General features: G+C 58.2%; 3 protein-coding genes across 3 annotated transcripts; all 3 read left to right on the top strand.

The window, feature by feature from the left end:
* Nucleotides 1-265: 265 nt before the first annotated feature.
* On the top strand, nucleotides 266-2236 carry LMXM_23_0560 (putative kinesin; the record flags this gene model as incomplete). The annotated part of the gene is made up of 1 exon (XM_003875644.1): nucleotides 266-2236. The coding sequence occupies one exon, from the start codon at nucleotides 266-268 to the stop codon at nucleotides 2234-2236; it is 1971 nt and encodes a 656-aa protein (XP_003875693.1).
* Nucleotides 2237-6619: 4383 nt separating this feature from the next.
* Nucleotides 6620-9754, top strand: LMXM_23_0550 (putative ubiquitin-activating enzyme e1; the record flags this gene model as incomplete). The annotated part of the gene is made up of 1 exon (XM_003875643.1): nucleotides 6620-9754. The coding sequence occupies one exon, from the start codon at nucleotides 6620-6622 to the stop codon at nucleotides 9752-9754; it is 3135 nt and encodes a 1044-aa protein (XP_003875692.1).
* Nucleotides 9755-13368: 3614 nt separating this feature from the next.
* On the top strand, nucleotides 13369-14085 carry LMXM_23_1665 (hypothetical protein; the record flags this gene model as incomplete). Its single annotated transcript, XM_003875642.1, has 1 exon — nucleotides 13369-14085. One exon carries the CDS (start codon nucleotides 13369-13371, stop codon nucleotides 14083-14085), a length of 717 nt encoding a protein of 238 aa, XP_003875691.1.
* Between the last annotated feature and the right edge of the window lie 1521 nt (nucleotides 14086-15606).

Here is a 15606-nt window from a genome sequence, read left to right as displayed (position 1 = left end):
TCCCAAAGCACGCGGCATCCCAAGGGGTGGCCATAATGATGCACCGTATCGCGGGATGACATCCACGCGCCCCACGACCCCGGTGCGCAGTGGACCCAAGGCGGCTCGTTCGCCTTTGCATTCCCGTCCTCAGAACATGGACCGCAACATCACCTCCGAGGACGCCGCGGAGGGCACCGAGGCTTTCAAGAACCGCGTTTCGGAGATCACATCTTTCCGCGTAGTGTCGCGCGTGCGGCCCTTTATCAAGGAAGAGCTGGCCGAGATGGAGGGCCAGGAGCGTCGCTCTGTTGTGGAGATGACGAGCACCAAGACTATTCTGCTAGACCCGAAGGACGGCTGGGCCCCCAAGGCGCAGTTCGACTTCGACGCGTCACTCTGGTCGATCCCGCCGACGCACCGCATTGTGCACACGTTCCAGGACACGAAGCACAAGACGTACGCAACGCAAAAGGATGTGTACAACCTCATTGCCAAAGACCTCGTTCCGCACGTGTTCAACGGCTTCAACAGCTGTATCCTCACATACGGCCAAACTGGAAGCGGCAAGACGTACACGATGATGGGCTTGTACGACCCGAACGCCTCATGCGGCGGCGACGGAGAGGAGGGCATCATCCCGCGTGTGTCCAACGACATCTTCATTATCCTGAAGGAGCGCATGGAGCAGGAGGCCAAGACGAGGCCGCCGCGCGACCGCACGAAGTTCCGCGTTGAGGTGAGCTTCGTCGAGATTTACATGGAGCGCGTGCGCGATCTTCTCGACCCGGCGCTGCGCAACACCCGCGGCAACGAGCGGCTGCAGGATGCGCGCATCCGGCAGGACCCGTACAGCGGCCCCTTCGTGGAAGGCGTCACCAAGTACGAGGTAGAGAATTGGACACAGTGCTGCACCCTGCTTGAGCGCGGCTCACAGCACCGCACCACGTGCGCGACGGCGGTGCACAACCAGTCGAGTCGCAGCCACGCAATCTTCCAGCTGACGGTGGTGCAGGAGCAGGTGGTGCCAGGAAACAACAAGTACGCCCTCCCTGCCTTCAAGACGCAGGCGGGCCGTATCAACCTGGTTGATCTCGCCGGCTCTGAACGTGGCGGTTTCCAAGACTACGTCAAGGAGTCGGCGGCTATCAACACCTCGCTGCTGGCGCTGCGTCGTGTGATTGACAACCTCACGGAGCGGCAGAACATGCTGATGGAGATGGCGGAGGCAGAGATCACCGGCAAGCACTACCAAGAGCGGTCACTCCCGCAGGTGCCGTTCCGCGATAGTGTGCTGACATGGTTGCTGAGCGACAGCATTGGTGGCAATGCTCGTACGACCATGGTGGCCACACTCAGCCCGCTGGTGAAGAACTACGCCGATACCCTGGCGACTCTGCAGTGGAGCAGCAGGGCTCGCAACCTCGTCACGCTGGTTAAGATGAACGACCAGGCATTGGTGCACAACGGCATGGCGTCACACGCCGGCGCCCTCGACAACGCCGTGCGCATTCAGCGGCAGAATTTGGATAGTCTGCGCCAAACGCTTCGCTCAAAGCAGGAAGCAGCGCAGCAGCTGGAGCGACAGACGAGGGAGCTGAAAAAGTCGCTCACCAAGACGCGCGGGCGCGAGCGGGCAATCCTCAAGGACCGCGCCGCTCTCATCATCCAGCGTGCCTTCCACCGCTTCATGTTCTACAAGAAGTACGAGGCCTACGAGCTGCACCACGCGAAGCTGCGAGGCGGGAATAAGAATGGCACCAGCGACGCCGCTGATTTTCAGAAGATTCGCAAGGAAGCGGAGGCGCGCGAGCTGGCGGCGAAGGGGGCGTTGAAGGGTGAGGAGGCGCTGACAGACGAAAAGGCCGCTGCCGTGGCGAGGTACGAGTCGAACTACGAAGCTCGGGCTTTGCGCCGCCGTGAGGCCGAGGATCGCCGGGCAAGGATCTTTGAGGTGATCAACGGCAACGAGGTGCTCCGGCAGTACGGGGAGACACGCAGGCAAGAGGTGGAAGCGCTTCGCAGCGTGGCCAATGACGAAAAGAGGGAGAGGGAGATGGCCGTGAAGAAGCTGGTGGACATGATGAAGACCATCGCTGACAGCAAAACGGCCCAGTACAAGCGGAAGGTGGAGGAGGATCAGATGCAGCTGGAGACGCTGCGCCAGAAGCGCGACGAAGTGCGCTCGCGGAGGTACGAGCTGCTGCGGCAGCTCCAGGCTTTACGGGAGCGCCACAAGAAGGTGGTAGCGAAGTAAAGCCGAGGGCAACACTTGCGCAAATGAGTCAGCGCGTGCCTTCGAAGGGATGAGCAGGCAGAGTGTGCCTCTGCTGGAGCGGCTCGAGGCGTTCACGCAGCTAGGTTGTCGTGGCGGTAGCACAGCGTGCGCATAATGAGTCAAGGGAGAGGGAGTTCCAGCATCGAGGGGCGAAGAGGGGGACTCTGCTCCGTCTAGCGAATTATGTTACCTGCTCTGCAGAACTGTATAGTGGATTACGTCTCCTCTTTACACTGCCTTGCACTCCACGTACTCGCTTGCTCGCTCAGTTTTTCTTTTGTGACTTGTCACCCACACCGTTTCTCTTCGCTGGCGTTATCGTGAAGCCACCCCTCCTTGCCTTTTCCTTTTGCTGTTGAGCCGCCGCCCCCCCTCCTCCTCCCCCGTTCACTGGCACTGTCTCTGTTGCCCGCGACTCCTCCTTCCGTTCTTCTTCGACGACACCTTGAAGGCTCCGTCGGCTCGTTTTTTTTTTTGCCCGCTCCTCCTCGCACGTCCGCCATCCCTCCTGCCCGACACTGACGCGCCGACTCCCCTCATCATCGTTTTGCGTTTCGTTTTTTCTTTTCTCGTGTCATTGTATGGGTTCACTCAACAGCGCTTTTTTAAAAAAATGGTTGATGGGTCTTTCATCCGTTCTACCCCCTCCCCCTTCCCACTAGCACCACTTCCCCCACCCCCCGACGAAGCTGTCTTGTCCCCCCCCCTCCCCCACCGTTTGCGGCGAAGGGATTTTGGAGAGGAGAGGGGGGAGACGTGTTCATCTGTGCCCGTCTATCGTTCTCTCTCGCTGCGTGCTCGCGTCTGTGGCAACATTGATTTTTTTCCTTTTATCTTTCTTCACTGTACCCCTCCCTCCTCCCCCTTCCCATTGGCCTTCGCTTTCATCAGGATGGTCGAGTCACGCTCAGGAACACAGGCAGCAAAACGAAACGGACGAGATATGTGCGGTGGGGTGAGGCGCATAAACCGAGAAACGAGAAAGAGTGTTAGTGGACGCATTCTTGGGGCCGGCGTGGGAGGCAATGTCGCTCACCTCCGCTTTCTCCCACCTCTGTCCGCCGCCCTCTTCCGTCTCCGCGTTGTTGAGCTTGATCGCTTCCCTTTCCACGCTGACTGCTTCACCTGCGTCTTCTCCTTTTGCGTGATCTTTCGTCCTCCCCTCCACCCCCCTGTACCCTGGAGAGATGGATAGCGAGGCAGGTTGCTGTTTTTTTTTCATCTCTCTTGTTTTATCTCGCGTGTGCATTGCTATGTTCCTCCCCCATCTCTCCCTCACTCTGTGTGTGTGTGTGTGCGTCGTTCATGGCAGACGCATCCTTTTTTTTTGATCTTCTCGTTTTCTTTGCGTGATTCGCCTTTCCCCCTCTCCATCTGTGTGTCGTCGTACGTGTGGTGCGACGTCGAGTCTCCTCTCACATACTTGCGTACCAGAGTATGCATGCGTGCTCGCATGACTCTACTCCTTCCCTTCCACCACCATCACCCCCACTTCTCTCCATCCCACGTGCTCGCTTTCTCACCCTCTATGCTTTGTAGGCGCATGTACTACCATCCATCTCGGTTTTTTAGTGTTTTTTTGTTTTTTCTTCTGTGGTGTGGAAAGACGCGTGCACGCGCGCGCGCCCGCTTTGGTGGTGCGCGATGTGGTGCCAAGGCGTGCTGGTGTGCTGTGAGGAAAGGGCGGGCCGGCGGGCAGCTACAGTGAGAGAGAGGGAGAGCATACGAAGCAAAAAGCAGGAAGGGAAGGAGGCAGTCGTGTATGTGTGCAGCGGTGTTGGTGAAACGTGTCCCTCTCCCCACCCCACTCACCATCTCACGTCGTGCTTATATATGTCTGTTTGATTGTCCCCCCTCCCCCACCACACCGCCACTTCCCCTTTGTTGTTGTTTTTGGATCTGTATATGTTTCACCCACACCGCCCCCTCCCCCCTCCCCCGCTTCCCTTGCGCGACGGTTACGCTGCATCGTCTCCTTTCGGCTGGGCAAAGGAGAAACCATCAACCCTCACTAGATCTCCGTTTATTGTTGTTTCGAGTTTATGTTCACTGTCGTTATGATTTCCTCTCTTCCGGGGGGGGGTTCAGTTTAATGATTATCGGGCATTTTTTCCCTTCGTGCTGTTGTTGTTGTTGAAGGCGTCTCTTGCTGCCTTCTCTGCCGTGCGAGCTGTCTGTTGACTCTCTCCGAACGATCTCTCTCTGTCTATACACACACATACATACATACATACATACAAGCGTGTGCGTGCGTGCGTGCGTGTGCGTGGGATCTCCTCTCTCACCGTTGCCTTTTTTCGGCATTCTTTTGTCCCCCCTTTGACCGTTATGCTTGGTCGTTTGTCCCCTTTTGTGTTGCTCACTCGCTTTTCAGTACAGCTGTGTGTGTGTGTTTTCGTGACGCTGCCGACTCGATCTAAAAGCAGCATGCGCTTGCACGAACATAGGGCCAAGTAGTTACCGACTGTCAGACACACATGAGTGCGTGCAAGGGCACGCTCGTATGGAGATGTTTTCTTTATTAAATACATACACACACACACACACGCACAGAGAGAAACTCCTTGCGCCGGTTCTACGATCATCTTTCCTGCCCTACTCTCCCTCCCTGCCACGATCTGTAGGGGGGCGACTGCATGTATGTGAGGGCTTTGTAATCCACACTCACGGCAAACAGGCACAGCCCCTCGCTACCTCGAGAACGAAAAGAAAAAATGGAGTGCACGAGACGAGAGAGCACAGTGCAGCTCCCCTACCTCGCCCCATTCACATGTCGGCAGCTACAGACGCATGATCTTTGGTTCCATGAACTCCAACGAACCGGTGACGACCCGCAGCCGCGCGCGTGATGGAGCAGGAGGGCACAAACAGCGAAGTAGCCTACTCTGTATCTCACGCATCCTTGGAGCAAACTCGAGGGGAGAGGGAGGGGGCGCTCTGGAGAAGGGCTATCTTTGCTGCCCTCAGCGGCTGTCCATCGTCCTCTTGCATTTCTCCTGAGTGCTCTTCTTACATTTTCCTTGCTTCGACTCCTGTCCTCGTTTTCATTCTTTGACATCAACAACGCACACCCTCTCGACAGGGGAGGGGCGCCCCAGGATAGTATAAGGGTCCAGTACCCACCCACCCCATCTGGGAGGGCCCGGCAGCCCCTCCTTATCCCCCCTGCCCAATGCCGAACCATCTCTGCTCGTGACACACGGTCAAGTGCCTACGACGTGGAGAGGTCAGAGCGATGTATCGCTGCTGATGCCAGCGGCGAGGCTCTGGATGGCGTTGCGTCTGAGCGACCCGCGACAGTGAGCACGCTTGTGCGATACATACGGTTAGGCGAAGTGTAAGCGTGACTCGAGCGTATCCCCCTCCCCCCCCCGGCCCTTGCTGCCGTTGCTGGTGTGGTGGCGAGCGCGAGTGCCACCGCGAGGGGGCCGTGCTCGGATGGCCGAGTTGGCGCATTGCGGTAATAACGCACGCGTGTGCCTAACGCTGCTTCACACACGCGGGTGTGTGGGTGTGGTGGTGGTGGGGAGGAGGAGCCCCTGGTGACAGAGTCTGGTAGGGTAGCGCGTGAATATCAGCAAAAGTTTGACAACAGGGGAATGTGCTTTTCGAACAGAAAAGGAAGATAATACAATCGTTGCCATGCGCGTGCACCAGCTGCCCTGGATCACGAACACGCAAGCATACCTTCTCATAAAGTACAGACTTTGGCGTACCGAAAAGTGACGCGACAGAAGCGACGGGGGACATTCTCCTTCGTTCCACTGGTGTGGCGTTGCCACGCTGTGTGCTGCTTTTCAGCGTGTATTTTTCTTCAGGGACGGCGCAGCCAACATGCCGAGCGGAAGCAAGAGCATCCAAGCAACGAGCGACACGATGGAGGTCGGCGAATGAAAGGTGCGTCCCCTGCTGCCATGGCGATGTCGTCTTTTTTTTGCGCATCTTCACCCCCTCCCCTTCCCCCATCTCACCACCCCATCTCTTCCTGCCGGTGCGCTTGCGCTCTCGCGTCACCCATCAGCCTCATCTTCGCCGTGGTTCCCTTTTCTCTCCCTTTCTCTCCGGCTATATCTTTGCTGTTGTTGTTGTTGGAGGCGGCGCCCCACATTGTCTTTTCAACCTGGTTTGTGTGATATTCGATTACGTTATTAGGGCCCATTTGCCCTCACCACCCCTTCCCCCCCTCCCCCTCCCGCGCCGGCCGCCGGTTTTCTTCTTTGCCACCTCCATAGCAGGAGCAGATTGAACTTCGTATTAGCGCGGGTTTTTTTCTTTTTTTTTTCGTGGTTGTTGCTGGCACTGGCGCACGTCAAGGTAACCACGCACTCACACTCAGGCGCGCGCACCCCGCAGGCAGGCATCATGCTGTCCGAGGAGGAGCAAAAACGGCAGTTGTACAACCGCCAGGAGTACGTCGTAGGGTCGGAGACGCAGGCGAAATACGGCTCAACACATGTGCTCGTCGTCGGCGCCACAGGTCTCGGTGCAGAGATTATCAAGAATGTTGTGCTCACTGGCGTGAAGAGCGTCAAGGTGCTGGACGACGCTGTGGTGGCCATCGAGGATCTCGGCACGAACTTCTTTTTGCAGCCGGATGATTTAGGAAAGTCACGTGGTGCTGCTGTGGCGCAGGCCGCCAAGGAGCTCAACCGCTTCGTTGAGGTCTCATCCGTTAGCGGCGACCCACTCTCGCACATCCCTGCGGTCCATGTGGTGATCTACACGAATGCCTACACGTCCACCCTAGCGGCAGCGAACAAGGTGGCGCGGGAGAACAAGGTGAAGTTCATCAGCTGCGAGAGTCGCGGTGTTTGCGGCTGCATCTTCGTGGACGGCGGCGAATCTTTGGACATTGTGGACACGGACGGCGAGGACACTGTCACGTGCGTGGTGACGGCCATGTCGCCGGATGGTCTCGTCACGTTGCACGAGGAAAAAAACCACGAGTGTGAGATCGGCAGCAAGGTATACTTTACAGGTCTCACGGAGCTACCGCAGGCCAACACGACGGAGCCGGCGACGCCATCGGCGTGGAAACTGTTCGAGGTGGCCGAGGTCATCTCGCCACACACTATGCGCCTGAAAGGCGTTTCCGAGCTTGTCAGCGCTGGCACAATCATCAATGTCGGGACGAGCGCTTACCTGCACACTACCAAGAAGGGGCGCAAGGAGCACTACAGAACGCTGGACGAGTGTCTCGACAACCCTGAGTGCCTCATGATCTTTGACAAAGAGGAGAAGTACGCGGCAGCCACCACGCTGCATGCGATGTTCACTGCCGTTGCCCGCCACGGCTGCGCGCCAACCTCGCCGGCTGAGGTGGAGGCTGTCGTGAAGGCGGCGCAGGCCATCAACGTCGACGCAGAGGCAACCGTCATGCGCACGCTGTTGCCTGTCTTTGGCGGCGACCTGAACCCAATGGCGTGCTTCATTGGCGGCATGGCGGCGCAGGAGGCGCTGAAGGTGTGCAGCGGAAAGTTTACACCGCTGCACCAGTGGGTGTACTACGACGCGCGTGAGGTGCTGCAGGTGTGGCAGTACGGAGCGAAGACCGTCTCTGCATCAACTTTGTCCTCGTCGGCGGCGGTGTTCCCCGATGTGTCGGCAGGGCCATCACGGTATGCCGGCCAGGAGGCCGTGCTCGGCCACGCGTTTCAGGAGTACCTACTGCAGCAGAAGGCGTTCATCGTCGGCGCCGGCGCGCTCGGCTGCGAGCTCATCAAGAACGTTGCTTTGATGGGTTTCGGCGAGGTGTCCATCACGGACATGGACACGATTGAGATGAGCAACCTCTCTCGACAGTTCCTCTTCCGCAACCACCACATTGGCCGCCCAAAGTCCGTCGTGGCAGCTGAGGTGGCCGGCCACATCAATTCCGAGGTGAAGATAACGGCGTACGAGGCCAAGATGGGACCGGAGACGGAGGGGATCTTTAACGAGGACTTTTGGGCGCAGCAGGCGGTCATCCTCAATGCGCTGGACAACGTCATGAGTCGCAAGTACGTGGACAGCCGCTGTCTGTTTTATCAGAAGCCGCTGCTGGAGAGCGGAACGCTCGGCACGAAGTGCAACATGCAGCCCGTTATCCCGTTTGTGACGGAGAGCTACAGCAGCAGCTACGACCCGCCGGAGAAGGGCATCCCGCTCTGCACGCTCAAGAACTTCCCGAACGCGATCGAGCACACGATTCAGTGGGCCCGCGATTTGTTTCACTTGCTCTTTGTCAGCGTGCCGGCGGACGTGAACCAGTACCTGAGCGACCCGGTCGCCTTCGCGAACAGCCTGCGCAACGACCCGGCTGCTGCTGATGCGGTCGTGCAGAATGTGAACGACGCGCTCAGCCGATGGCCCCAAAATGAACAACACTGTGTACGGCTCGCGCGTTTTCTGTACCAGGAGCACTTCAACGACAGCTTCCGGCAGCTTCTGTACAACATCCCGCTTGACAAGCGCAACGAGGACGGGCAGCTATTCTGGAGCGGTGCAAAGAAGCCGCCGACGCCACAGGAGTTCGACATCAACTCGGAACAGGACGCCGAGTTTGTCTACCACTGCGCCTGCCTCTTCGCCAAAGTGTACCAGCTGCCGGCCTTCTCGCTATCCAAGGAGGAAACAGCAAGACTGGCGGCGGCGGTGACAGTGCCTGACTTTGTACCGCGCCACGCCGTGCTCGCCACGTCTGAGAGTCAGACATCGCAGCAGACGTCGTCTTCGAGCGGGCTGACAGTGGAGCAGCTGCCTTCGGTTGTCCGCTTCGGCTCTCGCCGCATGAGCGCCGAGGAGTTCGACAAGGACGACATCACAAATCACCACGTGCAGTTTATCACATACTGCTCCAACCTGCGCGCTCGAGCCTACAGCATTCCTACTGCAGACTTCAACCAGACAAAGCGCATCGCAGGCAACATCATCCCTGCCATGGTGACAACCACGTCTCTCGTCACGGGGCTCGTCGGCTTTGAAATGCTCAAGTACCTTCTCATCCAGTTCCATCACGCGCGGAAGCCCGCAGTGAATGGGGCAGGCGGCAGCCACAACAAGTTCTACCTCGACGCGAATGAGGAGCCCGAGAAGCTGGTAACGCTTTTTCGAAGCGCCTTTGTGAATATCGCTCTCCCATTCATTGCCTTCTCGGACCCGATCATCGCGCCGAGCCACTCGTACGCACTGCCGAGCGGCAAGAAGCTGCGATGGGGCATCTGGGACCGCATCGACATCTCGGAGGGTCGTGACATGCTCGTGAAGGAGTTGGTGCAGCTACTGCACGACCGCTACGAGCTCGAAGTGTTCATGATTGCCCTCAAGAATGGAAAAATGATCTACACCGAGTTTGGCGGGAAGGCGAAGGATAAGGAGAAGCGTGTCTCAGAGGTTGCGCAAGACAAGGGCGAAAAGGTGCAGGACGGCATCGACTACTTTGACCTCGTCGTCACGGGGATGATTGGCGACAACGACGACGTTGATGTGCCCATCATCCGCTACCGCTATCGCTTCTAAGGTGCGACCGCGTGGTGTGGCCATCTACGGCCACAGAGGATGACTAATGGTGATTTGGAGGAGGAGGAGGGGGAGGATTCACGTTGAGTGGTGTGCAGCGGGGACGCGTGGGTGATTCCTCGCTTTCCCCCTCTCCCGTTTCTTTGTTATTGTTTCCGTATGTAAGGGTGCACGTGTGTCGGTACCCTGCGCTGCCCTCCATGCGGAAGAGGAGGAGGGCAGCGGAAGTAGTAGCGAGATGCACACATGGGCGCAAGGGTTGCCTGTGCGCTTTTTTTTCGCCGTTATTGTTCCATATTCTGCCACCGTCGTAGTTGCATGATATCTTGTTGAGGGGAGGTTGTAGTGCTGTCGCTGTTGCGCCGCGTACAGGAGAGCTGTCTACACCCTCCTCTTACCTTTTCCCTATCCACTCTGTTGTGGTTCGCGGAACACCCCAGTCGACGGAATGCGTGCACACACGCACACACACAAGAAGCAGGAAGGGAAAAGTGTTTATCAAGGCTGACAGGACGCCGTCTGCGTTTACCTCCCCCCACCCCGTCGCACCGTTCTCTGCTCCCTTTGTTCGATGTAGCTTAATCGCATCTTTATTATAGATATACATATGATTGGTTTTAGGAGGGAGGGGGAGGGGACGCATGAGTAACAGTGTAGAGCAGCAGCTAGCACAAGACGCACGCACGCTTGCTGGCATGCGTTTCTTTCATCTGCACCTATATGTGCGTTGCCCTCGATGGGCACGGATGGGGAGGCTATTCGAAACTTTGGCACCGCGTATGGCGAGAAAGACCAAAGAAGCCTTTTTCACCAACCCAGCCGCGGGGACCCCTCTGGCATGCACACCATCTTTCCCGTCGCTCACGTTATCCTTTTCTTGTATGCTACTTGCTCGGTAACGGCTTCGCCCCGGGCGTCGACGAGGCTCACAGTGAGAGCGTCAAGGCTCTCCCGGCGCACGGCAAGAGAGCGCGGCTGGATATCTACAAGAAGAGCGTTGCCACCTGCCACGTTGCTGCTACATGGAAAAAGGGTTGGGGTACAATGAGCTCCTCCTGATGCCGTGCATGCCCGGTGGTGGTGTCGCGCCATAACTCTGCCCCGCCCTGTCACGCTGACCAGCACCCGGCGCAAAGACCCCTCCAGGGAATCGCCTCGCGACGACTGCGCGGCCGTTCAGCGAGACAGGCCTTCAGCCACACCAGTACGACCTCCTGTCCTCATCCCGCTCCGCGGTAGACTCCCCTGGGCCAGCTCCCCCAACAAGGCAGTGCCGCGCTAGAAAGGTACAAAGACAGCCGCGGCATTTGTCGACCCTGCGCCCGCACGCTGGGCTCCCTACATCACGGCGCCTCAGAGGCCCGGCCGCGGCCCGCACCACACTCGCCGCATCATGGCTCTCCCAGATCATCGCCCCGCCAGTGTTCGCTCCCACAAGAGCAAGTCGAAGATGGCCAGGCTTGCACGCCGAGTCGCACAACCATCCTCCGCCCAGGGCCCTCTTCGCCTCATCATGGCGGCGGTCCCCCCCCCCCCCCCGAGTGTGCAGCGCAACAGGACACCAGCACCGCACCGCGCCATCTGTGCTCATCACACCAGACTCCTCACCTCCTCCGCGGACACGGATGTCATCCCGGCCACATTACAATTCGCCCTCAGGAAGGCGGGGCACTCGACACCGACGCACGCCATGCAGCGGGGGGTGGGGGCATCCCTCAAAGCAAGGCACGTACTCGCCAGTGCGCCGCACCGCAACCAGCGGCAGCTCTCCGCTGCATGCACGTACCTACAGGAGCATCACCACCCCCGCCTTCTCCGCGTGCACATTCAGCCCACGCACCGCATCGGCCCACACTCTGCATAGGTTGTCAAGGTAGTTGAGGCCCGACAAGCCAGACTGAGGGCAGTGTGCACGCACGCATGTGGTCCGTCAAAGCATCCCCTCCGCTACTCCTACGTAGAACGGCTGACGTCAGCGTTGCTCCACGGCGCCACCGCGCGGTCGAGTGGTGCTGGTCGGCAACTACTGGAAGGCCCCTGAGCAGCACCTTCACGCCAAAGCAGCCGCAGTCGTCGTGGGTGCCCCCAAATACCCAGACAACGGACACCCACTCGAAGAGCCCGAGCTCCTGCCCCCGACCCCACAGCGCTGTTGCGCCGCACCTGCCTGCGTGTCTCCGCGGCCACGCCAGGAGGCCACCTTGCGCACTTGGGGTGGGGATGGGTGCGCGCGCCGGATGGCTGTGTCGTCAGAACGCCTCTGCAGCTCTGACGCCGGTGCGCAGGCATGGGCACCCCTCGGAGCCCCGCACGTGCACACCTCCGTCATGCGCAGCGGTCGCGTGTGCGGCAGCGTATCATCATCTGCCGGGCTGCGGGCGCACCCTCCGGACGAGGAAGACGCTAGCGTCGTGCGCGCAGCGACTGTCCCGTGTTGCGGCGTCGCCTTACTCGCTGCGGGCAGATGGCCATCAAGTCAGGCGCAGCCGCGATGCGCTATCGTGATGGCGCACTCACCGGTGCACAGGCAGGGGGCTGCGGACCCCTTGCTTGCAGCTGCGGCGCGGAGTGTGGAGGCGGGGCCTGACCTGCTGCAAGGACTGCTGGGAAAACCACGGCACAGGAACGCAAGTGCGGCCGCTGCTGCTACGCGCTCGCTCTCCCTCCTCGTGGCGCTCTCACGGCGGCCCTGCACTTGTGAAGGGGACGTGCCGAGGCGGATCGGGGCACAAGCGCTGGCGCTGCCGGCCCGTCGCGTACGCCTCTCACTTCAGGGTGTCTGTGGCCACTGTGGATTGGAACACATGGACAAGATGGGCGAGCCTGCCACATCGGTAATACCGGACGCACCGGCACCAACTGTATAGATTACAGATTTGGTCGTACTGCTCTCCGACGCCGGGGAGGCATCCCCCTATTACCCCGCCCGACAGACGCCGCCGCCCGCGCCCCTGGAGCCGGGCTCTGAGCGCGGCCCGCGTGGATGGCGGCGTGCCGTGCACCCGGAAGTCTGCGTCCTGGGTCGATGGCGCAGCACGTGTGCGACGAAGGGGTGCGGAAGGCGAGGGCGAGCCCGTTAGACACACGACCCGATACGACGGTCGGATGGTTCGTGCTAGCTGGCGAGGGGTTAGCCGCAGCACGGCAGCGGGAGGTGAAGTGTGGTGGTGTAGGCGTATGCTTTGGCTGCCTTGTCTGTGACAGGAATGGACACGCCAAGCCCCTCCCCCCACCCACCCGTCATAGAGAACAGAAAAACAAATGTCGTTAGTTCTTCCCCCACCTTTTCTCCCTCGTCTCCCCTTTCTACGGTTTATCGTGGGGACCATGGCTTGCCCACGCCCATGCTGTGCTTTTTATTGTGCGTGGGTAGCTATGTGTGGCCCAGCGCATTGCCCACCAACTCGAGCACCACTGAAGAAGAACAGAGGGCAGTATACAGCACAACGCAAAAAAAAAAGAAAGACAGGCGTGCATACACAGCTCTCTCTCTCTCCAGCACGTGCTCTCCAGGCATACAACAAAATATCAAGACAGACTAAACGAAGGACCGTAGTCCTTCCCACCCCGCTCCTGGCATGTCTCGCTCAAGCCTTTTCTATACCTTCATCAAAATGTATCTTTCCTGCATCAACTACTACGTGGACAGGAACTGCAATTTTGGTGTCGTCAGCGCTGTGCTGCTGGTGAACGTGTACGTGCTGCAGCACCTCCCCAGAACTATCGTGGTTCCCTTCTTGACTCTGTGCGCCTGCATCACGGTCGGCGTCAGCAAGGGACTGAAGCGCATCATCAAGCAGCCCAGGCCGCCGGGAGCTCCGAAGGCGAGCCCTGGGATGCCGAGCAACCACGCTACCAGCCTATCGTTCTTGTCCGTGGTGACGGTGTATGTCCTGCAGCGCTATGCATCCAGCACTCCCGCTGTTGGTGGCGCGAATCAGACACTCTTCCACACACCGCCTCTGCCTTCTCTGCCGCTGCCTTATGTACGGCCGCTGCAGACGCTGATTGCGGTGTACAGTGTGTATGCGACAGGCTTGCGGGTCGCTCAAGGCCATCACACGGTGGCGCAGGTTACTGCGGGATACCTATTGGGCTGCACCTTCGCCATTTGTTCCTTGGCGGCAAACCACAGTGGCTACACTGGCTCTCGCTTTGGTGGTCGCGTGGATGAGCTGCCTCTACCGGAAAAGGTAATTCTGCTTTTCGCTAGCGTTGCGATCTCTGCGATGGCAATGCGCTCCATTGTTCTTGGCGCACGCGCTTCACGCGTCGCGCGCACCAGCGCCCCCGTCATGGCAAGGGTCGACGAGAGAGAGAGGAGAAAGTGAGGGGACCGAAGTTTCTCAACATGGATCATCGCAGATGAACAAGCAGAGAAGGCAGGGCCTACCAAGCAAACCGACACAAAAAAGGAGCACCTCATACAAGTTCAAAATAGCGGCCAGCACCAACCTCCTGCGCCCCCCTGTCATAACTCGTCATCTCGTTGTCCTACGCCTGCCTTCACACCGCTTGGACTTATTATTGCTATTTTTTTCCTCAGAGTATCTCGAACTTCTTCATCCCTCTCCCTCTCCCCCTCCGCTGTTTTTCTTTATTCGTTTACGCCGTTTCATTTTCTGTGTGAGCCTCTGTCTGTGTCTGTGTCTGTGTGTGAGGCTATTACACGGCTTGCTTAAGAGCGAAGAAAGCGAGAAATACATCGACGAACAAGAGTGACCGCGAGAAGGCGGGCTTGTCCACTTTTTTTTTAACGGCCTATGTGTGTGTGTATTCACACATATATAAATACATATATATATACATATATGTATTTATATATGTATGCATAAATATTGCATCATTTTCATCGAATCCCCTCTACATGCAGAAAACATTTAAACCCAAGAAAAGGAAGAGAGGGGTGACGATGACCTAGCAGTTGAACCCAGGAAAATGAAAGCCATAGGGAAAGAAAAAGGAGGGGATGTTGTTATTTGTTCTGTTCCCCCACCCTCCTCCCCTCTCTCCCTTTCCCTTATTTATTTATTCTTTTCTAATCATTGCGTCGTCTCTTTCCTCTCTCTTCCCCTCCTTCATAAGGCTCAGTGCACCATCTTCCCTTTTCTTGCTTGTCTCCTCGCCCCCCCCCCCACACACGCTCACCCTCTTCCCTTCTTTCTCCCTCTCCCCTTCTCGTCCCTTCTCATCGAAATATCACGCTCCTACGCATTCCTGCTCACTGAACAGCACTGCTGAAGTGGCCTGTGTTTTAGTGGGCGCCCAGGGTGAGGATGCGAGTTGTGAGGGAGGAAGAGATGAGTTGAAGGGTGCATCTAGGTTGAAGCACACGCAAGCACAGGCACACATGACAGAAACAATACGGATGGATGCGCAGCAAGTGTAAGGGCGCCACAAGCGCGCAGAAGTAGCCTCGGTCTGCCACCTCCTCCCCATCCTCAAGAACTGCCTCCATTTTGTATGAAACGCTTGCATGTTGATCGTGCGCGATCCTGCAGAGGGGAGGAGGGGGTGGTGGTGGTGGTGGCTGCTGCACAACGTCAGTTGGTGCAAGTGTGCTGGAGTTGCCCATGGAAGGGGCACCCAGCACCTCTCTTTCCTTTGTTCCGTTGGTTCTCTTACCGCTACTAGCGCTACTTTCTTCTCCTTTTTTGCTTCGTCCTTGTCTTTCTCTTTCCTATCCCACCGTAGACGACCATGCGCTCTCTCGCGCTCTCTCTCCCCTCCGCACCCCCTCATGCACCACAACGTCGATTAAGGACACACACATATGTCCGCTCACGCGGTATCGTTTAGTTTTTTTTTTTGGCACCCTGAGCCTCATCTCCTCCGTTGTATTTAGTTTTGTG

Source organism: Leishmania mexicana, chromosome 23, assembly GCF_000234665.1.
Source record: "Leishmania mexicana MHOM/GT/2001/U1103 complete genome, chromosome 23".
Classification (NCBI taxonomy): Eukaryota; Euglenozoa; class Kinetoplastea; order Trypanosomatida; family Trypanosomatidae; genus Leishmania; species Leishmania mexicana.
This window is presented reverse-complemented; position numbering and strand designations above follow the sequence as displayed.